General features: G+C 41.0%; 1 protein-coding gene and 1 pseudogene across 6 annotated transcripts in view; both read left to right on the forward strand.

Moving 5' to 3' along the window:
• Window positions 1–27507, forward strand: part of SKA1 (spindle and kinetochore associated complex subunit 1) — a 55939-nt gene that overhangs the window by 16050 nt on the left and 12382 nt on the right. For 2 of the 6 annotated variants that reach the window (XM_049900913.1, XM_049900911.1), the window contains 6 exons: window positions 14092–14249; window positions 15944–16391; window positions 17071–17166; window positions 19693–19817; window positions 21741–21838; window positions 26995–27132. In XM_049900913.1, coding sequence (XP_049756870.1) covers window positions 17079–17166; window positions 19693–19817; window positions 21741–21838; window positions 26995–27132 — 449 coding nt within the window. In that variant the 5' untranslated portion in view covers window positions 14092–14249; window positions 15944–16391; window positions 17071–17078. Of the gene's footprint in view, window positions 1–11471; window positions 11588–14091; window positions 14250–15943; window positions 16392–17067; window positions 17167–19692; window positions 19818–21740; window positions 21839–26994; window positions 27133–27507 lie in introns of those variants that run through there. The other 4 variants (XM_049900916.1, XM_049900912.1, XM_049900914.1 and 1 more) reach the window with 3 other exon arrangements.
• LOC126085476 (calcineurin B homologous protein 1-like) lies at window positions 8639–11401 on the forward strand (annotated as a pseudogene).

Genomic DNA, 27507 nt, shown 5'->3' on the forward strand with positions numbered 1-27507 from the left:
TGGGGCATGGAGATCTGCTCTGGTCCTGCAGCTGCCCAGTACTTGGACTTAGTCTCATATGGACGTCTCTCTAATAAACTCCTTTACTGCCACCCTGGAGTTGCCTGCCTCTTTCTTTGGTCTCTTGGCGCCCTCCATTTTCAGAGGCAAATTTCAAGTTGCTGGTCCATGCTTGGACAGGTGGAGTCTGTATCCCCTCCCCTGAAGCTGGTTGAGCCCTTTTGATTGCGTCAGCTAATACAGTACTATGGAAATGATGCTATGGTGACTTCCAAGGTTAGGTAATAAAAAGAGATATAGATTCCACCTGGATCTTTCTCTTGAGACACTAGCACTTGGAATCCAACCACCAAGCTGTGAGGAAACTCGCTACAAGCTAACCTAGTAGATGTGAAAGGGTATCTAATTGTGATTTGGTTGCATTTCCGTGATAACTAATGATGTTGAGCAACTTTTTGTTTGCTTATTGGCGATTCGTATATCTTTCTCTGTTGTTAGCTGCATACATGCTTAGGATTGTATGTCTTCTTGGAGAACGACGCCTCCATCATTATGTAGTGTCCCTGTTTATCCCTGATAATTTTCCTTGTTCTCAAGTCTGTTTTGTCTGAAATTAATACAGCTATTGCAGCTTTCTTTTGATTGTGTTATCATGGTACATCTTCATCTCTCCTTTTACTTTTAACATATTAGAATGTTTGTTATCCTCTGTAGACAACATATATTGAGTTTTGCTTTTTTTTAATCCATTCTGATAATCCATCTTTTAGTTGGTATATTTAGACCACTCACATTAAAGTGATTATTAATATATTTGGGTTAATATCAACCATGTTTTTAACTGTTTTCCATTTGGTTCCAGAAGCTTCTTTTTCTGCTCTCTTTGGTTTTAATTAAGCATTTTTTTTATTATTCCATTTTATCTCTTCTCTTAGTGTTATACCTCTTTTAAAACAATTTTCATGGTTTCCCTACAATTTACAATATACATTTTTAGCTCATCTAAGTCCACTTTTAAATAATACTACTGCACTTCAGGTGTACTGCAGGCACCCTGTGAGAGAGTATTCCCACTTACTCCCCTGTCAATTAGTGACACTGTTGCCATTCATTTAACTTATCAGTATGTTATAACCACTGTTACTATTACGTTAAACACACTGTTACTATTATTACTTTAAACATTTGTCTTTTAGATCAATTAAAAATAAGAAAAATAAAAGATTTTATTTTACTTCATTTAGTCCATTTCTGATGTTCTTCCCTTCTTTATATAGATCTGAATTTCTGACTTACATCATTGTCCTTCCTAAAGAAAAATTTTTAACATTTCTTACAGGGCGGGTCTGCTGGCAGTAAATTCCCTTAGTTATTGTTTGTCTAAGAAAGTCTTTCTTTCTCCTTCACTTTTGAAATCTAATTTCACCAGATGGATAATTCTGGGTTGGTGGGATTTTTCTTTCAACACTTCCCTGTACTCTCTTCTCGTTTGTAAGGTTTCTAATGAGAAGTCCACTGTATTTTTTTATCATTGTTCTTCTATAGGTAAGTCTTTTTTTCCTCTGGCTTTGTTCAAGATTTCCTCTGTTTTCAGTTTTCTGCAGTTGGAATATTTTATGCATCATGCCTCTCCCCTCCTCGCAGCACCGCCCCCCCCCCCCTTTTTTTTGTTTTGGTGTCTATTCTGGTTGGTGTTCTCTGAACTTCCTAGATCTATGATTTGGCATCTGTCATTAATTTTGGAAAGTTATTAGCCATCGTTACTTCGAGTATTTCTTCTCGCCCATCATCTATTCTACTTCTGGTATTACATGTATGTTACATCTTTTGAAATTGTTCTTCAGTTCTTGGATGTTCTGTTTTTTCTTTTTTCATTCTTTTCTCCTTTTCAAGCTCAGTGATCCTTTTCATGTTGAGTATTTTTTATTTCTAGCATTAATTTTTGATTCTTAGAATTTCCATCTGTCAACTTATATTACCATCTGTTCTTGCATACTGTTTACTTTTTCCATTAGCACCCTTAACATATTAATCATAGTTATTTTAAATTCCCTGTCTGATAATCCCAATATCTCTGTCATGCCTGAGTCTGGTTCTGATGGAGTAGAACTTTGACTATGCAGACTGTGTTTTTTCCAGCCTTGTAATTTTCTCTTGAAAACTGGACACGTATCAAGTAATATGAGCTGAGGGAAATAGGCATCTCTTTAGTGTGATGTTTTATTTTGGAGCCCTGGTGGTGCAGTGGTTAAGAGCTTGGCCGCCAACCAAAATGTCGGCAGTTCTAAACCACCAGCTGCCCCTTGGAAACTCTATAGGGCAGTTCTACTCTTTCCTACAGAGTTGCTATGAGTTTGAATCGACTGGATGGTATTTTTTTTTTTTTTTAATGTTAATTTGGCTAAAAACCCGTTGCTGTGGAGTCGATTCCAACTCAAAGTGACCCTATAGGACAGAGTAGAACTGGCTCCATAGGATTTCCAAGGAGCAACTGGTGGATACAATCTGTCAACCTTTTGGTTGGCAGCCATAGCTTGCTACAGCTCTTAACCACTGTGCCACCAAGACTCCAATTTGGCTAGGAACTGACATTAATGCTTCCTGTACCTATAAGTGCCAGAGCCTTCAAAGTCCTCTAGTGTCCTTGTTTTTATCTCCCCTCTTGACTTTGGACTTCCTAAATACTGCTTCTCTGACAGAGTTTATGTCTTGCAGCTCTTTCAGCTATAATCCATTATTATTATACTGGAACCCTGTGGGTATGGTGGTAAGGTGTGGAGGAGGAGGAGTGTTCTATAATATTCCAAATTCATCCCTGTTTTTTAGTAGGCCTGTGTTTCCAGTGTGTGATGTTCACAAGTGTTTCTTCTTATATAGGTTTTTGTTTTGTTTTGTTTTAATTTTCTCACCTTAGGTGAGACAGGAAAGCTAAAGGGTACTGGAGTGAAAGGAATGCCTCCCCGCATGGTCTGTGACAAGACTCTGGTAAAGACTTTTCCTCTGGATAGTGGGCCTTTGTTACAAAGAAAGCTTTGGACATATTTCACAAGATTACTCGTCCCCTCCTACTGCCAGAGCCACGAGGAAATATTTTCCAATCTTGACTGTGAGAACCTGGTGGGAGGTAGACTCCACCTCTTTATGGGATGAATATCAAAGAATTTGTAGATGTTTTCAAACCACCACTATATATTGTTGTTGTTATGTGCCGTTGAGTTGATTCCGACTCATAGCAATCCTATATGACAGAGTAGAACTGCCCTGTAGGATTTCCTAGACTGTAATCTTTAGGGAGCAGATATCCATGTCTTTTCTCCTGTAGAGCCACTGGGTGGATTCGAACTGCCGACCTCTCCATTAGCAGCTGAGCACTTAACCACTGCACCAGTTGAACTCCTTATAGATAGAGAGGGAGCACAATTTAGCAAAATGTTAACATTTGAAGAATGTAAGTAAAGTGTGTATGAGTGTTGAATGCTTTGCTCTTCCCATTTTTTAAGTATGTTTGAAAATTTTCAAAATAAAAAGTTGGAGGAAATGTTACTGTGCAGATATCTGGGGTTAGCTTTTTTTTTTTTTTAAAACCCCTCCTCTTGCAGCAATTTGCTTGTTACCTGTATGCTTGAAGAATCTTTGGAGATGAATAGCTTAACTTTGGTATGTCTACCTGAAGTGTGTCTCTTATTATATTTTCCCAGAATGCAATGTGTACCTCCATGTAGGGTACAATTTTTTTCTAGGTAATTACATCCATTATATCTTCTGGGTTATTCTGGTTCATCTGTTGGGCCCTTTGCTTTTAGGGCACCAATTATTTTCTTGTTGGATCATTCTTATGTCTCTATGGGCTACTCTGTATTTGCCTTACCTTCTTTCTTTTTCATCTGTATGCACTATGGTCACCTTAAGCTTTTCTTTTAAGCCAATGAATTTATTTTCTATGGTGTCTTTTCTGTTCTTGGTATTTGTACTACAATGTATTATTATAGGCAGTCCCTGGATTATGAATGAGTTCTGTTCCTGTCTTTAAGTTGAATTTGTACATAAATTGGAAGTTAGGTGCAGTTCATATCTAACATCAGTTAGTCAAATGTTTGTCTAGGTATACAGTGTATAATGTACATTTCTATGCATAAAAAACATTAAAGAAACATTTCCAGGTACACTAAAACATCTTTAACGTTATAAAACAGTAATAATAATAATGTTTTGATGCATGTTACAAGATAGCATCCATTTGTTCTTATGAACCATTTGTATGTACCTCAAATTTTTAATATAATAGTCCCTATGGGGATTTTACTGCTCTCTTTTTGTCTCTTGGGTCTAGGAGGCTCTCCGTGCAGGGATTCTGGGTCCAAAGGACACGCTCCACTCCTAGCTCTTCTTTCTTGGTGGTAGGGAGGGCCCCCTCCGCTCTGGGGTTGACTCTCTTTTAAGCCTAGCAGGATGGCAAAAGTGAACAGTCCCCTCATTAGGGTTCCATACACCTTATTTGCATGGTCTCACCCCCGTATGGTTCCATGCACTTTATTTGCATTATTAGCAAGCTGTCCAATCCCTTTAGTGGGCCACAAGCATCTTATTTGCATAGTCCCACTCATTTTGAAGGAGTCACAAGACGATGGTGAGAAAGGCCATATAAAGTATCCATCACACTGTGGTTCGTAATTACAAGTTGTACATAAGTTGGATGTTTGTAACCTGGAATTGCCTGTATCTCTGTAATGGTGTTATTTGGAGTCTAAATTTATATTTTTGTCTGATGTTCTCTTTTTATTTATTTATTTTTCATAATATTTTATATGAGATCTTATTTCTCATGAATTTATATGTACACATAATTCATATGTATATAGAATTTCTTGCTATTGCTTTAATTACATATTCTTCTAGGTCATTTTCCTTACCAATTTTTGTATGAGTTATTTCTTTCCTGCCTCCTTTTCTTTGTCCACCGCCCCCCCCCCTTCATTGTTAAATGCCCTGAACCAATGTTCTACTTTTCAAGATTTCAAGTAGTCCGTCCCTTTGGGGAATACCCCCAATCTTTAGGTAATTTTCTCTGTAGGAAATTTGACTTCAGTTAAAGAGAGCCATGGTCAAAAAGAGGAAAAGTAAAAGAAAGGCTATCCCTCCACTGGCAGTCATCAGATTTCCTTCAGCTCTCGTATTCGTGGCCTCTCCAATATGACTTCAGAGATAATGGCGTAGTTAGGAACCAGACTATGCTCTGCCTCTCTTGTCTGCTCCTGAATCATCTGTTTCTCTCCTTGACATAATTTTTTAAAGTTTACTGCTTTACATTGTCTTCCATTCCTTGTTGGCAGTTAGTGTTGTTCTTAGGGGCGTTGAGTTGATTTTGACTTTTAGCAACAAGTTGTGACAGAGTATAATTGCCCCATAGGGTTTTCTTGGCTGTAATCTTTATGGGAGCAAATAGGTAGGTCTTTCTTTTGTGGAGCATCTGGATGGGTTCAAGCAAAAAACGTTTTGGTTAGCAGCCGAGTGCTTAACAGGGATTTTTTTTTTTTTTTTTGAGAGGAACCTTTTTAAAACTTAATTTTGGTACATTTTGTTAAGACTTAGGAGAGGGAAAAATCTGTGATGTAGTTTTAATTCTCCATTTTAACTTAGGAGTCTATTATTCTCTATCCAGTCATATTTATATTTACAATGAAATGAGTTCCTTTATGTGGCCTTTTGCTTTGGTTCTTTGGAAATATGGCTTGGGTTTTTTCCCCCCTAACCTGTGAGGGGATGCCTTTGCCCTAGTTTTCTACCCCAGAGGGTTTGTTACTTTTGCTCAGGTTGATTAATACTTCCTGGGTAAGCTATAAACGGAAACCCTGGTGGCATAGTGGTTAAGTGCTACAGCTGCAAACCAAAGGGTCGGCAGTTCAAATCCACCAAGTGCTCCTTGGAAACTCTATGGGGCAGTTCTATTCTGTCCTTTAGGGTCGCTATGAGTTGGAATCCACTTGAGGGCACTGGGTTTGGTTTTTTTTGGAAGCTGTAAACAACTGACGATTTGATACTTTTGTCTCATCCTAGGGTGCAGTCTGCTCTGTGATTGGTCTATTTTATGCACCTTGCAGGGACTGGTCAGTTTACTATGCAAATTTATTGGCTTGCAGTCCACTGAGGGGATTGGTCAGTCTGTGGTCCTGCTGGGAAGGCCATGATTGAAACTGACAAGGAGTTTGCTTATATAAGCAGCCAATCCCAGAGTTTTTTAGAGGCAAGAAGAGAGCAGAAGCAGAGAGAAAGGTGGAGGCAAGAAACGTCCTAAAAGATCTGTAACACAGGTCAAGGGCTGTAACACTGAAGACAGCGAGAGACCTGGAAGAGGCCCTGCATTAGAGCCTGCTGTGACAAGAGCAGGAGGGGCCGGTGGCAGAGTCTGCGGTGATGACAGACAGTTACGGCTTGAAAAACAGCTAAGTAAGATGATCAAGTTGCCATACTGGCTATGAGCTGGGCCAGTTAGCAGCGGAGAGGCTAACGGCAGGTAAGTTGAAGGCAGAGAAGGGGCATGCATGGCCAAGAGGAGGCCTGCCTGCAGCATGGCCAAGAGAAGGACCTATCTGCTAGCATGTCCAAGAAAGGCCTGAGAGAGCTGTCCTGGTTGGAAATGGTCCTGCACTGAAGAAGGGAGAGATGTGCTCTTCATCTTGGGGGAGCCTTCCAGACCTTGCCTATATGCTTCTTGATCCTAACCCACACTGATCCTGATCCTGAGTTGTAGCCTGTTACCTCCAAGTTGATCCTGATGCCAAGCTGTAGCCTGTTACTTCCTTAATCAACCACATAACTAAGTACGTTCTGCGAGTTCTTTGAGGCCACTGCAATGCATTACCAAACCCAGCAGAGAGGTAGAGCGCCACAGGGTGAATGGCTGGTGTTAGAAATGATGAAGAAATTGGAAGGTATAGGTATGTCTGACCTCCACCTAAGAGAAACCAGCTTTGTGCTGATCCTAGTTCTTAACCCTAAGCAATCTAGACAAATTCTAATGCTACAACACAATATTTTAAAAGCAGACTACAGGAAGAGGGAGACACTTTTCACAATAAAAATAATCTAATGCTTTGAGCTGGAAGTGATCTCAGAAGTCACCCACTTCCCAGGTTCACCAAAATCCATAACAAAACCCATTGCTACTGAGTTGATTCTGACTCATAGTAACCCTATAGGACAGAGTTGAACTGCTCCATAGGGTTTCCAAGGCTGTAATCTTTACAGAAGCAGATTGTCACATCTTTCTCCCGTGGAGAGCTGGCAGGTTCAATCCTTCAAACTTTCACTTAACATTTGGGCACTTAACCACTGTGCCACTAGAGTTCACAGAGCCAGTTAATGACTGGGCTGGGACTAGGGAAATGTCTCCTGAGGTTTTCACCACTTTCTTCTATCTCACTAATGGTGGAATTTTAGGCACAGGGGTGGTAGTGGTGGTGGTGTTTCATTCTGGAGACCTCTCTTCCCACCTCTAATCATACTGTGTATCTCTGGGCTTTTGTTAAGGACAAGTCTGGTGGCACAGAAACTGTGGCTCTGTCTATAACACTAAAGGATCGTACACCAGATAAAGACTCAATAAAGGAAAGAGAGAACACTAGGAAAAATTGTAACCCTCTTTCTTTTTCCTCTCATCTCTGGTAAATAAATAAATAAAAATAAAAACCTCCACCAGAGCTATAAATCACTTTAGGACGTGAGGCATTGTGAATAGAGGAGTTTGATTTTCTAGGATGATTCACACTGGCTGCTATGACAGTTAATAATTCAGAAACGATCCCTGTAAAATTGTATTACAAGCATATGCCTTGAATTTTAATTTTGTCAGTTGGAAAAGGGCTTTTAAAAACAAGCCAAAGGAGTGTAATCTAGTAGGAAATATAAATACATAATCTTCCTTGGGCATCATAACTCCCTGAAGGGTCAGATGTGTCTCCTGTGATTAGTGAGGCATCTCAGAGGCTATGGAGCTGTCCCAAAATTTATTGGACCAATTAGTCTCTAATCACTGGTCAAAACCAAGAGAATAAATATATCCTAAGCTGTAAAGAAATACAGAGTCCTCTTGCTTATAGAGATCCTTGATCTTTATTCTACAATGATACCTTTAACTAACTCTGACTTGGAGACATCCAGAAGTTAAACTTAACGCTTAGCTACAAGACAAAGGCAATGAGAAAATATGAAAAATATGAATAGTCTTTTCTGTCAAAGTCAGTTGGGTATTAAAAACTTGGAATTCATACATAATGTAGAATTATTCATGTGGTAGTGAAAGCGACCTTGGGGGAATTAAACAATGACTGATGTGCTTGGGCTCAGGATACAAAACTTGGGTACAAATGACTCCTGCTCTTGAGAGGCAGCAGAGCATGATGGTAAAGAGAACAGCCTCTGAGTTAAGAGTTACTTAACTCTAAGCCTCAGTTTCCTCATCTGTGAAGTAACAATTGTTAAGTACTTGTAAGTTTACTGACAAAGTGGCTACAACAACGGGTTTAAATATAGTAATGATTGTGAGAATGGCGCAGGACTGAGCAACATTTCAATCTGTTATACATAAAGTCTCAATGAATTGGAAGTGACTTGATGGCACCTAACAACAACAACAGCAACATAAGTTTATTATAAAGATTAATTGGGCTAATATATATAAAATGCCTAGGTTATAGTAAGTACACAATACATGTAATTAGACTGATGTTATTGTCATTATTATTCCTGAAGACTACATTACTTTTACTCTTGCTCATGTTTCTTACACCTTGCTGTTTTATTTTTTCCCTTTTGTCCTCATCCCTTGTAGAGTATGGAGCGTCTTAGTTATCAGTGCTGCTATAACAGAAATACCACAAGTGGACGGCTTTAACAAAGAGAAATTTATTCTCTCACAGTTTATGAGGCTAGAAGTCTGAATTCAGGGAGTCAGCTCTAGGAGAAGCCTTTCTCTTTTTGTTGGCTCTAGGGGGAGGTCCCTGTCATCAATCTTTCTCTGGTCTAGAAACTTCTCAGCACAGGGACCCCAGGTTGAAAGGATGTGTTCTGCTCCCGGCACTTCTTTCTGTGCTAAATGAGGTCCCTTTCTCTCTGCTCCATTCTCTCTCCTTTCATCTCTTGTAAGATAAAGCTGGACTCTGAAGAAGAACAGGGCATCAAGATTAGAGGAAGATCTGGTAAGAATCTGCATTATGCAGATGATACGACCTTGCTTGTTGAAAGTGAAGAGGACTTGAAGCACTTACTGATGAAGATCCAAGACTGCAGCCTTCAGTATGGATTACACCTCAACACAAAGAAAACAAAAATCATCACAACTGGACCAATTAGCAACATCATGATGAACGGAGAAAAGATTGAAGTTGTCAAAGGTTTTATTTTACTTGGATCCACAACCAACAACCATGGAAGCAGCAGTCAAGAAATCAAAAGATGCATTGCATTGGGTAAATCTGCTGCAAGAGACCTCTTTAAAGTGTTGAAAAGCAAAGATGTCACCTTGAAGACTAAGGTGCACCTGACCCAGGCCACGGTGTTTTCAATCACCTCATATGCATGCGAAAGCTGGACAATGAATAGGGAAGACTGAAGAAGAACTGATGCCTTTGAATTGTGGTGTTGGTGAAGAATATTGAATATACCACAGACCGCCAAAAGAACGAACAAATCTGTCTTGGAGGAAGTATAACCAGGATACTCCTTAGGAGCAAGGATGTCGAGACTGCATCTTACATAATTTGGACATGCTATCAGGAGAGATGAGTTTCTGGAGAAGGTTATCATACTTGGTAAAGTAGAGGGTCATTGAAAGAGAGGACAACCTTCAACAAATGGATTGACACAATGGCTGCAAAAATGGGGTCATGCATAACAACAATTATAAGGACAGCACAGGACTAGGCAGTGTTTCATTCTGTTGTACATAGGGTCGTTGTGAGTCAGAACCCACTGTAGAGCACCTAACAACAACAAGATAAAAAGTGATTCAGGTCACACCCCAGGGAAACTTCCTTACATTGGATCAGGGCTGTGAACTGAGTAAGGGTGTTTTATCTCATCCTATTAGACTTTAACAAAACCTAATCTTGCCTCATTAACCACAGGCTGAGATTAGGATTTACAACACGTAGAAAAATTACATCAGATCACAAAATGGAGGACAACCACACAATACTGGTAATCATGGCCTAACCAAGTTGATACATACTTTGGGGGGACATAATTCAATCCATGACACGCAGGAAGTAATGGGACTAGATTTCTGAACACAGGCATTAAGAAGGCCTGCATGTATATTTTCACTATAATAAAATAAAAAAAGGTTTTCCCGTCAGTCCATGGTAGAAACACTCCTCTCTCCCTTCTTGATTCCTAGCCTTTCCTCCCCTTCCTCCTCCCCTCCCTCCTTCGCCTTTGCATTAGGCTTTACTTCAAACCCTGGTGGTGTAGCGGTTAAGTGCTATGGCTGCTAACCAAAGGGTAAGCAGTTCAAATCCGCCAGGCGCTCCTTGGAAACTCTATGGAGCAGTTCTACTCTGTCCTATAGGGTCGCTATGAGTTGGAATCCACTGGATGGCACTGGGTTTGGTTTTTTCTTTCGGTTTTCTCCCAGAGAAGCTTCCGACTTGGAAGGTGGAGTCTCGGGCCTTCACGTATCTGTGGGACCAAGAGCTAGAGGAGATGAAGGAGACTGGTTTTTCACATAGTCAGATCACCTGCCTTTACAGCTGATTCACCAGCCTAGACAAAGTAGAGAATGGGACTCTCAGGCAGAAAGATTTCCAGCAAATTCCAGAACTTGCTGTCAACCCTTTGGGGGACTGGATCATCAATGCCTTTTTCCAGAAGGAGAAGATGAGGTAAACTTCTGTGGATTCATGAGAGCTTTTGCTCATTTCTGACCCATTGAGGAGAATGAAAAAAGCAAAGATGTGAATGGACCAGAACCACTCAACAGCTGAAGCAACAAACAGCATTTTGCTTTTTGACCACATGATCTGGATAAAGATGACAAGATCTTCTGAGATGAGCTGTTACAGGTGCTACCCATGATGGCTGGAGTGACTATCTCAGATGAGCAGCTGGGCAGCATTGCAGACAGATTCATCCAGGAGGCTGATCCGGATGGGGATAGCACCCTATCTTTCACAGAATTTGTTACAGTTTTGGAAAAGGTGGACATAGAACAGAAAATGAGCATTCAATTTCTTTAAGAAAGGACTGAGGCCAAGCTGTCCCTTGCCTTCTAGCAGTTAAGAACTAAAACTTGAGAGTCCTCCTATCCACCAGCCCCACCTCCACCCCATCATTCCCCTTCTCCCTAAGTACTACTGTTGCATGAACCCCAGATATGATCTGTCAACCTAACCCTGCCTTTGGTGTAAACAGGGCATTACAGTATGGTACACCCAGCCCATTTTTTTTCAGTATTCATTTGCTGCTTCTCCATTCAGAAATACTGTCTTTCCGTGTTGTGCTGCTGAATGCCACACGTCCATTCAGTCTGAAAGAGCGAGAGAGGGAGTCATGCCAAGTACCAGCCAGCAAGCTCTTTCACTGGATATCGAAGGTAGCTGTGCTGCTTTCCCTTCAGCTAGGCTCTGGCATGCTCCTTCATCGTTTTTTCTTTTCTTTTTTCTTAACATTGTTTGCTTTCTCTTTCTCTGTCACCCAACACACTACTCACTCGGTCTGTCAGTCTACCTGCTTTTTATTAAGCCTCAGAATCCCTTCTGCTCTACTTGGCATCCTAAGCTATGCTTGTTAAATATGTTTCTGACTTGGCAGGGTAGTTCAGTGGTCTGGCAGTTTTTATCTACCTTCACTTATAAACAGGTCGGGGATGTTGCCTCTCCTGGAGCTTTTTGGTAACCAGCACTTTGCTCAGAAGAATGTGACCATCTCTTGGTCCCCTGCACTCTGCTCTGTCATCAAACAGCTTCTAGATGGAGCTGTTCTTGAAAGGTGGTGGTCTTGGTGAGAGGTATAGAGCCAAGTCTTCTAGGTGGCTTTCCCAGGTCACTCTATCTCTGGTCTCTGACTCTCAACATACATACCAACATGACTACTCTTGCTAGTGGTGTTGACTCTTCAGGAAATAGCTATCATATGTCTAGATTTTGGAAACCCTGGTAGCATAGTGGTTAAGAGCTACGGCTGCTACCAAAAGGTCAGCAGTTCGAGTCCACCAGATGCTCCTTGGAAACTGTATGGGGCAGTTCTACTCTGTCCTATAGGGTTGCTATGAGTCGGAATCAACTCGACGGCAAGGGTTTTTTTTTTTTTTTAATGTCTAGATTTTTCTTTAGTTTGGGGTCACCATCACCACCAGAATGGCTGTTCTGACAATATGCTTGAGAACTTGTGGCTGTTTTAAAAAAAAGTCTTATTGTGCTTGAAGTGAAAGTTTACAAACCAAGTCAGTCTCTCATACAAAAACATACACAGACCTTGCTATATACTCCTAGTTGCTCTCCCTCCAATGAGACAGCACACTCCTTCCCTCCACTCTCTATTTTCGTGTCCATTCGGCCAACTTCTGACCCCCTCTGCCCTCTCATCTCTTCTCCAGACAGGAGCTGCCCACATAGTCTCATGTGTCTACTTGATCCAAGGAACTCACTCTTCACCAGTATCATTTTCTATCCCATCATCCAGTCCCTGTCTGAAGAGTTGGCTTTGGGAATGGTTCCTACCTTGGGCTAACTGAAGGTCTGGGGACCAAGACCTCTGGGGTCCTTCTAGCCTCAGTCAGACCATTAAGTGTGGTCTTTTTCAAGAATTTGGGGTCTGCATCCCACTGCTCTCCTGCTCCCTCAGCAGTTCTCTGCTGTGTTCCCTGTCAGGGCAGTCATCAGTTGTAGCAGGCACGATCTAGTTCTTCTGGTCTCAGGCTGATGTAGTCTCTGGTTTATGAGGCCCTTTCTGTCTCTTGGGCTCATAATTACCTTGTGTCTTTGGTGTTCTTCATTCTCCTTTGCTCCAGGTGGGCTGAGACCAGTTGACGCATCTTAGATGGCCGCTTGCTAGCGTTTAAGACCCCAGATGTCTTGTGGCTTTTTTGAGAAACCTCAGGCACACTACAAAGCATCCTGTATTTACACCTCTGGAGCATGGTTTATGCATCAGTGTTATGTTTTTCACTTCATGTTCCCAAGTAGAAAGATTAGTGTTAAGGAAGTGCCTAATTTATCCCAGTCCAGGAGATTTAAAGATTGTCCTTGGTGTCTTGATATGCTGCATAAAATTCTTTATAAATTTTACACTTGGAAAATGATTATACTTGAAGCTATAGTCAACTCCTAGTACAGGTTCAAAGCACTGAATGTCTTGTTAACATCAGCTGCCTGGTTTATACTGGCTTCCTAGCTCCTCGTGTAGGCCACTGCTAATCCCTCTGAAACAAGGGGCCTGCGTTGGTAACCCAACCTGAGGTGGCATCACAGGTCTCTGAACAAACCAGAGCAACTTCTCTGCCAAAGTCAACTTAATTTAGACCTCATTGAATCAGGCTGCTCGCATCCTAACATGTCTGTATCAGTCTATTCATCTATATATCTGCCCTTGGCTGACTTTCTCTGACTTATTGCTTGCTTTCTTGCTTGTTTCCTTGCTTTGGAAGGTGATCTAAGACATGCACACAATTATTTATATGGGAATTGCTAAACAATACCACTGCAAAGAGATGGGGAAGGGAATAGGGGAATTGCCAGGCTGGATGGCTCACGTATAAATGAATGATGAGTTCTTTACAAAGTATCAGTCTGACTTTGTGCTCAAGTGACATAATATAGGAATTGTATAAAAGGGAAAAATTGCCTGATACTGATCTGTTAGAGGAGTACTTCAGAGGCTCCCTGATTTGCGTATTTAAGATTCCTAAGATTATGGCTTTTCTCCCCCTTTTGACTGTATAGTAAATTGTTTTAATTTATGATTGTGCCTTATTGTTCCATTAAAATTGTATTCTTCGATCTATCAATAAACACTTGTGGTTAAAAAAGGAGGAGGAGGAGGAAGAGGAGGCGCCGATAGCAGCCTGGCAGCTTATACCTTTTCTCTCTTGGAACCTAGCCACCATTCTGTAAAGGAGCCCAAGCAGCCATGTGAAAACACCTACATGGAGAACTGAAGCTCTCAGGTGACAGCACCAACTTGGAAGCCTGATGAGTGAGCCATCTGGGAAGTGGATCCTCCAGGCCCAGTCAAAACACCCCACCTGATGTCACATGGTACAGAAGTGAACTGTTCCCTTAAACTCTTCCCAAATTGCAAAATCTTGAGCAAATAAATAATTGTTGCTGTCTTGAGCAATATATCACTGACACAGTGGGAAATGACATTTAGGGAGCTAGGCATACTCATTGCTACTGGGTGTCATTATTTCTAGGTCCTTCCAGTGGACAGAGCTAGGAAATACATATTAGATATCAGGAGTTTATGCTGATACCTCCAATTCTAATCCAACTCCACAGGGGCTCCACCTTTTCTTACCACCATCCATACTTGTATTCACCCTCTTCCACAATGAAATCCCTGGTTTCCAACATCAGCACAATTATTTCTTAATCCTACAGTACACAAAAAATAGTTTCAGAATTGGTATACTCTTGCCACTACTAAATATATTAAAAAGAGTTCAATATTTGTTTTTCCAATGTCAAAAACCTAAATGTATAGAGAAAAACCAAAAATTAGTGTAACAGAATACATGTCAGTAGATATGATTTGAATTGGGCAGTGTCATCTTGAAGGGAAAGTGGGTTATATAGGTCATTGTTAATTTCTCAGGAGATAACACCAGAGAGCACAGTACAGTCCCTTACAGAAACAGAGTCACTAAGGACATGCCAAACATCCTAAAACACAGCCTCTAGTCAGACCCTGGAGTTTCTGCTTCTCAAAGCTGGCTGCACATAGATAATCTTCCAAAAGAACCCAATGCCTAAACCAAAACATTCTCTGCTAAGCTGCTTAATAGGCTATTGTTTGACTTGAAGGTGATTTTAGGGAACCAGTTCCTTTAAGGCTCATGGTTCAAAAGGACACCTAAAGGCAAATGGTCTGGGTGAGTTATCCCAATTCCATGAACTCAGAAATCTAGATTCCAGGAGAATTAAAATGGCTTTGTCACCAAGTAGGTCCACAAACACTCCATCAGGAGTACAGAATATTATAGCCTTTAATTTGTGGAGCAGGTCTCCCCAAAGGGTGTGCAGGAGAATCAAGAGAAAAGTATGAAGGCATGTTCCTCAGTCAGAGGACCTATCTGTATAGGAACCATGGAGAAAAGGGAACAAGTAGAAGTCTGACCTGAAATACCAACAGCCTATACTGAGCTGTCATCATATGCAGTGAGGTATTTTTGAAGAAAATGCAAAACAAGTACTACCAGGATCTAGCAGAAAGGCAAGGATAGATTAGCCTGAGGTAAAAGTTACTGACCAGTTCCTTCCTCCACGGACGTCTTCGATCTGTCAATTCTGAGCCATTTGTCAATTACTTCCTAGCTGAGGGTGTTGCCTTTTCAGGCTCTCTAATTCTCTTGTCCCTGCAATCTCCGCATCTTCTAGAATTTCCTACTACAATTCCTCTTCCAATATCCTGGCTCTTTTCGCTATCGTGACACAGTTTTCTCTTCCTTTGCTCCTTTTATGGTTTGGCCAGAGTAGGGATTATTACCTTTAGTAAGGAGATCTGCGCAGCTAATATAAAAGAAAACCCAACCCCATTGCAGTCGAGTCCATTCCGACTCACAGCCGCCCTACAGGATAGAGTAGAGCTGCCCCACAGGGTGTCCAAGGAGCATCTGGTGGATTCCAACTGCTCACTTTTGGTTCGCAGCCTAACGCTTAACCACTGCGTCACCAGGACTCCGAGCAGTTAATGTAACAGTTTCTAACTTCTTTTCTTTTTTCGTCTCCAGAACCCTTGGCCCCGGCTTGGCAGCGGTCAGGGTTGGTCAACTGATTGACTGACTGAGAGCATCGTCCACTCCGGAAGTTAAGAGGAGCACCGAGTTTTCGTCCAAAAGTCCACGCAGTACTGCCTCTTTCCCCCGCTGGGGACAGCCCAGGTGTTGCCAAGACAACGCAAAGCCGCGCGCAGTCGCAAACCGGGCCCGCCGCGAGGACGAGGATCTGCGCCTGCGCGGCTCCGATTCTAGGCGGGCAGTTCAAATTTCACACCGAGTCGCGTCTCGCGATCTCCGGCTTCCGGCCGAGATCTAGTCTCGGTGTGTTGCGACTCAGAAGCGGGCGGACGCTTTGGTCCGGCACCGGCGCTAGTTTGGCGTTTGGTGTTGGGGGATCCTCAATCCGGAGGGCATTCCTTGGCTGAGCAGAAGGGCAGGGGTTAACATTTCCCCGGCTTGGGTAAGCTGTTGTGGATTCTTTAGCGGGTCACTTCTGACCTGTCCTTGGAATTAATAATAACAATTCTTTCTCTTCCCTTCGTCGCCTTACCGACCCCGAACTGTAAAGCCTCAGTCCCCACAAAAACAGACAAACCCGTTGCCGAGGAGTCGATTCCGCCTCATAGCGACCCTATAGGACAGAGTAGAATTGCACCACAGGGTTTCCAGGGAGCGCCTGGTCGATTGGAACTGCGGGACTTCTGGTTAGCAGCCGAACTCTTAACCACTGCGCCACCAGGATTTCCCCATCCCCACGGCATTTTCACGGCATAGTAGAAATAATTACTGGGGCTCGTTTCTTTGAACTTTCTGGGTTTTTGTTTTTTTCCTTTAAAATTCGTGGTTTTTTTTTTTTAATACCTATGTTGGCTATGCATGAATAGTGCATTTGTCTCCTTAAATCCTTAAGGAAATGACCCATATTTAACTCATGTACTCTGGATTGGGATCTGTTGCCTACAGAAGGCTCTAAGACAAGTCTCCTGAACTTTGGTTAGAAACTATATTTTGTAGAATTGAAAGAAATTGCTTTTGAGTTTTTATACTTTTCCTTCCAAGGAAATGAGATTTACCCAGTAGTGAACAAAAATTTGGCTACTTTTTTATAAATGTGTTTATATATGTTTTTCCTTAAGCAGCTTAAGGAATGGCCTCCTCGGATCTGGAACAGTTATGCTCTTACATTAACGAGAAGATTGGCAATATTAAAAACACTCTGTCATTAAGAAGCTGTGGTAAGTAAAACAGATTCCACTGACTTTGTACATACAAAACGCCTTTTCATTGTTGTCCTGCTTTGAATGATATCCTGATGCCTGGTTAAATGACTGTCTTAAGAAAGTTATTTTTACATTTGACTAGTGATTTTTAAAACATTTCAGCATCAATATTTTGAATATTGCAGAGGATACTAAAAATGTAAGCTCTTTTGGAAAATGACCTGAAAGTTGTCTGACCTATTAGATTACCACACACTGGACAACTTTCATTTTGTACATAGGGAGAATAATTTGTTGGTTCCATTGTCTATTTAATAAAAAAACAAAAACAGTGAATTCTAACTCATGGCAACCCCATGTGTGTCAGAGTAGAACGGTGCTCCATAGGGTTTTCAGTGGCTGATTTTCCAGAAGTAGCTTGCCAAGCCATTCTTCTGAGGTGCCTCTGGGTAGACTTGAACCTCTGTTAGGTTAACAACTGAGCGCATTAACCATCTGCACTAGCAGGGACTCCACCCTATTTAATAACCAAACCAAACCTACTACCATCGAGTGGATTCCGACTCATAGTGACCGTAAAGGACGGAGTAGAACTGCCCCATAAGGTTTCTAAGGCTGAAAATCTTTACGGAAGCAGACTGCCACATCTTTCCCCCTGCAGAGTGGGTGGTGGGTTTGAACCACCAACCTTTTGGTTGGCATCTGAGTGCTTTAACCACTGTGCCACTTAACTGCTATAACTTTGTAACTTATTAGATCACCACTATCAGAAATAGTGAATTTGCTCAATTGGTTGTATTATTACAAATCAGTAAATAAGACCCTAATGTTTAGATAAGAGCTATTTAGACACTAACCTACAGGGAAGAGATACTGTGTTCTATTGTTATCTAACTCCCTGAAATTATTCTCAGTAGAGGCATCAGTATTCTCATTTACTTATTAATTTGTTTTAGCTGTTATGAGCTGAATGTCAGATATAGTTAGTACTGCTCCATTAGATTGACTAACATACTGCATCTCATGATGATGAATAGTAGCATTTACAGTGAAACCTATGAGGGCTGGAACTCAATGGAATTGCCTTGTTTTTCCGGGTCTCATCAGTTTTTCGCCTTCAGAGTGCAGTCTTACCACTTTTCTATCGCTAATAGTGGAAAATGTTTGCATTTTCTTTCTCTGACAGGTTTCTGCCTTACACAGCTTCTAGTTTTCACAGATTTTACTGTACTGAGTGCTTTACTAGGTTCCTGACACAGTGTTAAGCCCATTTTGTATGTAATTTCACAGTAACCTCTGAGGTAGCTCTGACTTTAGGCCTAGAGTTTCTAAGCATTTCATCCTGCCGCCTCCATGATCTACAGATGTGGTGAAAGTGTGCTTTTACAATGTGTATCTCACACTAGTTGCTAGGAGTGAGAATGGAAAAAATTCTGTGAATAGTTTTTCTTTTGTGTTTTTTATCTGCCCTTTTTTAAAAATAAGATTTTTTAAAATTACTACTGTAATTTATAGCAGGGAGGAGACTCTCTTTGGTTTTCCCATCCCTCTGAAATCATTGAAGCTAGAGAGAAGTGCGAGCAGGTGGAGTTGGGAGAATAAGAACATGTTATGTTATAAATACTTTGTCTTTAGTTTTGCCAGGCGTGCCGAGGTTATCACCAGGCTATGACTTCTTGTATTGCTTTCTTTGCTTTGGGGTCTTGAATACTATAAACCAAAAAAACCAAACCTGTTGCCATCAAGTCGATTCTGACTCATAGCAACCCTATAAGAGAGAGTAGAACTGCCCCACAGAGTTTCCAAGGAGTACTGGTGGATTCGAACTGCCCACCTTTTGGTTAGCAGCTGTAGCACTTAACCACTACGCCAGCAGGTATAAATATGAAACCCAAACCCAAGTGAGGACAAACCTATATTACAAATTCCCAGGGGAACACATAAGCTTGTGTCCCTGGCCAGTGGTTGGAATTTGCGTTTTCACTGAGGAGGTATCCCATCGGAAGGGGTCCAGCCTCCTGTGGGGTTCTTCTAACACTTTGTATTTTGAAGGCCCAATGCCTTGGCTCTTATCCTCGTTAAAATCATGTCTCTTAGGTTGCTGAGACTGACAGCCTCTCTCCCAGCATCCCTCCACGCCCCCAGATTAGGGCCGCTGAGCATGAACTCACAGACTGCCTAGTCTGTGGCTTTCCCTTCATTTGCAGCCCTTGGGGATTTTCCTTCTTCTCATGAAACGCCAGCTATGCATGTAGAAGGGTATTTACTTCATCTAGCATTTCTCGGTATTTTATTATAGTGGAGGATTTTGCTAGACTCCAAGGACTCATTGTACTTGCCTTACCCTTCTCTTCTGCACTTCTTAGAGATGGGCTCTGAAGATTACCTACGGAGACAGATCCTGTGGGCTGCATTAGTGGTCCTTTTTCCACCCCTCAAATGTCTCTATAAAGTTAAGCTGTCTGTTCCAAGAGTTCAAATGGGTACTTGTATGTTATTGCTTTTCTGCGTATTTTTTCATTTTACGTTCGTTTACAATAGGCCAAGAACCTGCCTTGAAGACTATGTTAAATAAAATAGGAGATGAGATCATTGTAGTAAATGAACTTTTAAATAAATTGGAATTGGAAATTGAGTATCAAGAACAAACCAGCAATTCACTCAAGGTAATGTATTTCTAATTAAGAAACAAAGTAAAAAGGCCATAAACACAAACTCCCTAATCAGCAGGTAATTCTTAAGAATTTTTTATAAGTTTATAATGTTCTTAGCTTTGTAAATAAGCATAAATGGTGTAGAGCACCATTTGTGTTTTATTTTTCCAGTCTAATGGACTTAATAGCTCCATAGGTATTTCTTTCTTCTTGTTGATAGCCAAAGGAATTGAACCTTATTCAGGATGAGGATTTTCTGAATAATTCTTGGTAGATTTAATTTAAACATGATATGTTGGTATGAGATGTGGATTCTCACCCTGGCTGCCCTCAGCATTCTCTGCCACCCTGAAAAACCTCTTTGACCTCTCTGGGCCTCATTTGAAAAATAACATCATACTGGAATATTTTTTAGGCCCCTTATATTTCTGCATTTCTATAAATTTTAATACAAAGACTTAAGAAAAACTTGAGCCTTATTCACATGAATATTTTGTTCTAAATTAGTAACAAGCCTCCTGATTGACTTTGGCTAATGAAAGTGCTTGTGTCTCCTTCCTAATGGGAGGGTATTCAATCTATACCATAATTACCTAATGCTGTTGTTAGAGCTATTGAAGTGTGTTTGGTGAGATTGAACAGTAAATATGGCCTCCATAGTCCCTTTCAATAATGCTGAAGATCTATAAAGATTTTTCAGTCAAAGGAATGGATTATGCCTAACTTACTATTAGTCACCACCACCCATCAGTCAGTTTATTGCACTGTGGTAGCTTGCGTGTTGCTGTGATGCTGGAAGCTATGCCGCCAGTATTTCAAATACCAGTAGGGTCACCCATGGTAGACAGGTTTCAGCAAAACTTCCAGACTAAGACAGACCAGGAAGAAAAACCTGGTGATCAACTTCTGAAAATTGACCAATGAAAACTCTGTGGGGTGTGATAGAATATTGTCCAATATAGTGCAGGAAGATGAGCCCCCTAGGTTAGAAGGCACTCAGAATACACAGTGGCAGCAACAACGGACTCCGGCATACCAATGATTGTGAAGATGGCGTAAGACCAAGCAACGTTTCTTTCTGTTATACATGAGGTCGCCATGAGTCAGAGCTGACTAGACATCAGCTAACAAGAACTGTTAGTCAGAATGGAATCAGTTATCTGAGGATCATTCAGCTCTTCAAAAGAAAGATGTAAATTCAAAATGGAAACAAATATTTGTATTTTTATTTATTCTGATGTGCCCCAAAATGCTCAAGGTTAAGTGTGGCCCTAGAGAATGTTCAACTCAGAATTAAAGGCTATTTGGAATTTCTCTTCACATTATTATGGGGAGTCAGATGACAGGAATCCAAGGTACAGAATATTTTCCTTATAAATTTATAGCCTCAAGTTCTGGTAGAAATTAAAGACAAAAAGAAGAAAGGGTTATGAGCAAGTAGAAAATTTCATTAAGCTGGAATACCTGCCCGTCAGCAATGAATGTCATTCCACCCAGTGTCTCATGCTTGTCATCCAGGTGTGCATTGTCATTCTGCTGCTGTTACACAGGTAACACTAAGGAACGCTTGCAAAGTCAACAAAAGCAGTTTACCAGAATGAAAGACATGTTATTCAAGTATTTTTTTAGTTGCCTCCCAAGGTAAAATTATTTTGGGGAGACCTAAACTTCAACCCTGCCCATCGTAATATTATTATAGCAATTATTCTCTGAAAAAAATCCCCTAGAGAAAAACATATCACCGTGCAAAAACAGCTCTAGAAACCAAAGGGGTCTTTTTATGTTGCTGCATTCAGTGCTTTTTCGCCTCATTCTGCATTTGGTACATTCACAGTCACTGTGATTGAGTTTCATAATCTTTCGCATTCTTTATAATGTTTTAAAACACACAGGGAGGACAGGTATGTATTTGTGAGCTTTTTTTTTTTTTTTAAGGAACTCTGTGAATCTCTTGAAGAAGATTATAAAGATGTGCAACATCTCAAAGAAAACATTCCTCCCCATTTGCCTCAAGTAACAGTAACCAAGAGCATGTAAGTATATTTACAGTTATTCTTGCTATCTGGATTTTTAAGCCCATTCAAACAAACACCTCAGAGCCTTTTGCTTTTTCATGTATTTGCAGTTTTATCAGTGATTATTCAGTATTTTGTAACTTGCACTGGAAATATTTCCTCCTGTCTTCACCAGTTCTCTTATCCTGCCGTTTTTGAAGAAAATGCTGTCCCTCTTAAGGCTGAGTCTGCTCTAGCTTCTTTGTCCTCCACTCATTTTCTTTCCCTTAGAGCAGAGTTTCTTAATTTTGTCACGATTGATATTTTGGGCTGGATGATTTTTTTTTTTTTTTTTTTAGTTTTTGGTGAAAATATAATAAAACATACACCCATTCAGCAATTTTTGCATGTGCAGTTCATTGACAGTGGTTGCATACCTCACATTGTATCACCATTCTCCCGATCTCTGCCTGTTCACTACTGTTAACTTAGATGCTCTGTCCCTTAAAGTTTTTGTCTGTGTTTTAGAGTTATTATTGTCCATTTAATCTCATATGGATAATTCTTTAAAAAAGCACAATTGCTCAAGGCAAACATTTTTTTGCATTTTTATTGTGCTTTAAGTGAAAGTTTACAAATCAAGTCAGTCTCATCCAAAAATTTATATACACCTTGCTATATACTCCCAGTTGCTCTCCCCCTAATGAGACAGCACACTTCTTCTCTCTACCCTCTACTTTCGTGTCCATTAGGCCAGCTTCTGACCTCCCGCTGCCCTCTCATCTCCCCTCCAGACAGGAGCTGCCTACAGTCTCATGTGTCAACTTGGTCCCAAAAGCTCACTCTTCACCAGTATCATTTTGTATCCCATAGTCCAGTCCAATCTCTGTCTGAAGAGTTGGCTTGGGAATGGTTCCTGTCTTGGGCTAACAGAAGGTCTAGGGACCATGACTTCTGGGGTCCTTCTAGTCTCAGTCACACCATTAAGTCTGGCCTTTTTATGAGAATTTGAGGTCTGCATCCCACTGCAAGGCAAACATTTTTTATTAAATGAGCTAAATTGTTGTTTAGTTTAGAGATGACCTCATGGGATAGTTTCCATTCAAGGCTTAAAAGTTGTTTTCCAGCAGTAGAATTGGAGGTTCCTCCAGTCTCAGTGTATCCAGTGAGTCTGGTTTCTAATAAAAATTTGAAGTTCTGTTCCACATCTATTTCCTTCTTTTGATCAAGGCCCAACTATTGGATCCTTGATCAAAATGTTCAGTGATGGTAGCTTGGCACCATCCATTTCTTCTGGTCTCATGCCAAAAGAGGTAGTAGTTCAAGAAGGCAATTAAACTTGCAGCCCATTTCCTTCTCTGATTCCTGGGTCTCCTTCCTCTGTTGCTCCAGGTGAATAGAGACCAATTGTATCTTGGGTGGTTGGCTGGATAATTCTTTGTTGCAACAGCTGTCCTGTGCATTATAGGATCTTTAGCAGCATCCCTGGTTTCTACCCACTAGATCCCAGTAGTGCCCCCCTTCAGTTGTGATAGTGATAAATGTCTCCAGAATTGTAAATGTCCTCCAGGGGACAAAATCTTCCCTCTTCCATCTAGAGCCACTGCCCATTGCCTTAGGGTAAAAATAAGCTTTCCCACCTTAAAAACAGCCAAAGGAACAAAAAACTTAGCTCTGTTCTCCCTCTCAAACTCCCATCTGTCTGTTCACTGACAGTATATGTTTGCTGTCTCCCCTTTTTCCCAGAGCGCCTAAAGCCTGGCTTTTAATTTTCATTACCATCACTCTTATGAAACTGATTGCTTGAAGGTCACAAAAAAGGTCAAAAGATCCCTTTTCAGCACTGGTTGTACTCAGATTTTATTTTACTGATCACCCTTGTTTAAAGTTCTGGTTTCTGTACTACCACTGTACTTCCTTAGCTTTATCCTGCATCTCTGACTTGGCCGCCTCTTTTCCCTTAAATTATTGATGTCTCCTAAAGCTCTGTTTAACTCATGCTCACCTAACACTACTGTTAATGCTCTCAAGTGACCACCTCCAGCCTAGTTTCTGCTGTCTTAATTGCCTGCTGGGAGTCTCATGAATGAGCTGTTTTCTGCTCAAACTTGGTATGTCTAAGACCAAATGCCCTGTCCCTCTTGTTAGCCACTCATCCAAACCTGCTGCTCCCATCCTCCGTCATCAAGGTGGGCACTCAACATCTTCAACTTGTCTCGCCCTCTCTTAGCCACCAGTTGTCCATTCTGCCTCTGTGGTATTTTGTCTGTTCATGCCTTCCCTTCTGTTCCCACTGCCTGGCTCTGAATGGGATCTTCCATCATCTTTATCTGTGATCTGTTGATGGCCTATGTTCATTCTTTCTAGTATTTCTCCTCTCTCCTCTCTCCAGTCCTCTGCCACCAAACATTAAATCTAAAAGTATGTAAAAACAATCCATTGCGGATTTAATTAAAAAAAAAAAAAATTGAAATGTGCCATACATACAGAAACTAATTTAAGTAGTATTTGTACAAATTTAAGAGAATAATAGACAAGTACCCATGTATTGTCTACCCAGGTTAAAAAATAGGACATTATCAGTATATTAAAACACCTTTTCTGATGCAGACCCTTCCTCTGTCAGATAATCACTATCCTGGCATTTATGATAATCTTGCCTCTGTGTTGCTTTAGGAACCCTGAGTTTCACAAACGGTTAAGCACTTGTAAAAGGGTGGAAGTATAATAGTATCAGTGGGGATAATGGCCAGGGTCAGCCCAAAGCTGACTCCCATGATGTGGAGATCAGACATATCTCCACTCTCCAACATTTTTACCAACTCTGACACTAGCCATCCCTCCATGGAACTCTCTACTTCACTTCTGGGTTTGATAATCCATTGCAATGGCCACACAGAACTCACAGACCATATTTACAGTTAAGTGGTTTATTAAGGAACAGGGTACAATTTGGGATCAGGATCAGCAGGCTACAACTCAGGAATCAGGATCAGGAATTATGTAGGCAAAGTCTTTTCTTCACTGCAGGACAGGTCTCTCAGCTACTCTCGACTGTGCGGGCCTTTTCTCAGCCCCCTCAGGACAGACTCTTGGCCCTGCTGTCTGTCACAGCTGGCTCTGCTGCTGTGCCCCTTTTGGGCCTCTTGCTGTCTTCAGTGTTACAGCCCTTGACCAGTGTTACAACTCTTTTAGGAAGTTCTTTGCCTCCTCTCTCTCTTCTTTCTGCTTTCTTCTACTTCTTTTTGTCTATAAACCTCTGTGGGGCTGGCTGCTTAAATATACAAACTCCTTGTTAATTTCAAGGCATGGTGCTCCCACCAGGGCCACAACTGATCAATTCCCTCTCAGTAGGCCACAGACAGTTCATCTGGATAGTAGCAGTAGCTGGTCTATAACTCATTTGCATAGTCTATTGACCAATCCCTGCAAGGTGCATACAAATCACAGGGCAGGCTACAGCCCAGGACCAGACAAAAAGTATTAAAACCAAGTTGTTTACAGCTTACCCAGGAATTGTCAGCTAACCTGGACAAATGTAACAAACCCTCTGCGGTAGAAAACTGCTCAAGATTAGTAACTCCTCAGGGTTTAGGGGGAAAAGTCTCTCAAGCTGTTTTCCAGAATTAAGGCGAAAGGCTACATAAAGGAACTCATTTCACCACAGCAGCCACGAGGTTAGTAGTTCAAACCCATGCAGAGGCACCTCAGAAGACAGGCCTGGTGATCTGCTCCCAAAAGGTCACAATCTTGACAATTGAATACCTCATGGAGCAGTTCTACTCTGCACACATGGGATTGCCATGAGTTGGAATCAACTTGATGGCAATAGCTTTGGTTTTGGCTTGGTGTTTCCATAAATAATATAATGTTTCAATTTGAAAAAAATTAAAGGCAAGCACAAACTTTTCTATGGAGGAGAAGAACCATATTATTGATGATGGGTAAAGGCCCCTAGGAGAAGATAGCTCAACAGAGTCCCTGGGCGTGGTCTGGCTTCTTCATACTTTGGAATTGCCCTGTAAGAATAGAAATTATTCATGAGTGAATACTGGGAAACAGAGATCATCATAGGATATCTTCCAGGGCTGTAGCGTGGGCTGGACATTGGACATCCAGCAGGAATGTGGCTACGGGAATAGGAGGAATTTTCTTCCAAGCGCACCGTGGCCTACTTTTAGGTTGAAAGGATTGTTTTCAGCTGATACACATAGCAGGGTCTGAAGGGGAAGTCAAGAGCTTTCTTAGCACATGGTCAAGACAAGCAAGTATAGGCAGGAGTCAACCGTGCTTACCATAGAATCTGTTCTCCTGTTAGGATTCATGTTAGGATGATGGCTCTGTAATATTGGTTGTATTTATCATGACAACCCTCTCCTGAGTCCCATTGCCCCAGTCAGGCCTGGTCGTTCTCTGTCTGGTACTTAGCTCTCATCTTGGTATCCCACTTCTCTGCCTTCCTGGGAATTCCCTTCATTTGCTCCTATATTAGATCTACTCTTTTCTATAGGCCATGTCTTCTTTCTTGGAACCATATACCAGCATGGCTTGAGTTGTTGCTGATGTCAGGCTCTGTTCCTCCCTAGCAGCTAAGCAGCCTGGAAGCTACAGTTAGGTCTAGACTCTGTTTGCTAGTGAGGCAGGTGATATTAGTAGAGTTCTCACTGGCTCCAAAAGTTTTGCAGGACTGAATCCAAGAGCGACCCATGCTCTTCGCTGGCAACTAAAATGAGTCTGCAACAAGCAGGGACTGGCACTACCGACCAACAGGATAAGTTGGAAGAAATAGAAGCTTAAGGTGATTGATTTTTTCGTGTCCAGAAATAGGGAAGTCAGGAACAGAAGCTGTTTAAATAAGCTGGAGTTTAAATAAGTTTAATTCCACACACACTGACTTTTTGGAGCCAGTGGGATAAGTGATGAAGATGTTTAGCATATGTACCACATAAACTGTTTTTTTGGGCATGTAAATAAGTATAGCTATATTATGAAAGATTTGGAGACTTAATTTTTCAACATTCTCTTGACTCTTTAGATCTTCATGAACAGTAGAGATAAAAAAAATGTTGGCTACAAAATTGTTATAACAGGATGAATCATGTGTTTGATACGGATTATTTTCAGTTGGGAAAACTTTTCAGTTTGTGGCTTAATTCCAGCAATTACTCATACGTGTGTGCATCTCTGTTCTGTAGTGCTAAGGGAGCAGATCTTACCTCTGAAGAACCAGCCAAAATTGTGGAATCTGCACCCGGAAATAAGCCCCCAAAAGGACAAAGAAATATTAAGGAAATGCTATTTATAACTTCTGATGAGTTCAATGGTATTCCTGCGTAAGTATTTAGGACAAATTTTAAGGTTTAACTATGTCTTTAATAATCCATGTACCTGATTGTTTAAATCATAAAAGTTGATTATATTAACTATAATATTGCTGTGTTAAATCTTGATCTTTTCTAAAATAGTTTTACCTTGTCATGTGAAAAGGAGGGAAATCTCAAAGATGCTTTAAATTGTGTCTTTAATTACAAAAACCTTTTTTCTTAGAGAGATGTAGTGATATAGTAGTTCCTAGCTTAGGTCCTTTCTAGGGCCCTTTTTTGATGCAGATTTATCCAATTACATTTTAGAAGTAGACTCCATTTTGTAGTAATTACAGGAATTGAGTGTGTAGTACAGGTTTGAGAATTAGAATGTAGAATGCTATG

The sequence above is a fragment of the Elephas maximus genome, chromosome 11 (assembly GCF_024166365.1).
Source record: "Elephas maximus indicus isolate mEleMax1 chromosome 11, mEleMax1 primary haplotype, whole genome shotgun sequence".
NCBI lineage: Eukaryota > Metazoa > Chordata > Mammalia > Proboscidea > Elephantidae > Elephas > Elephas maximus.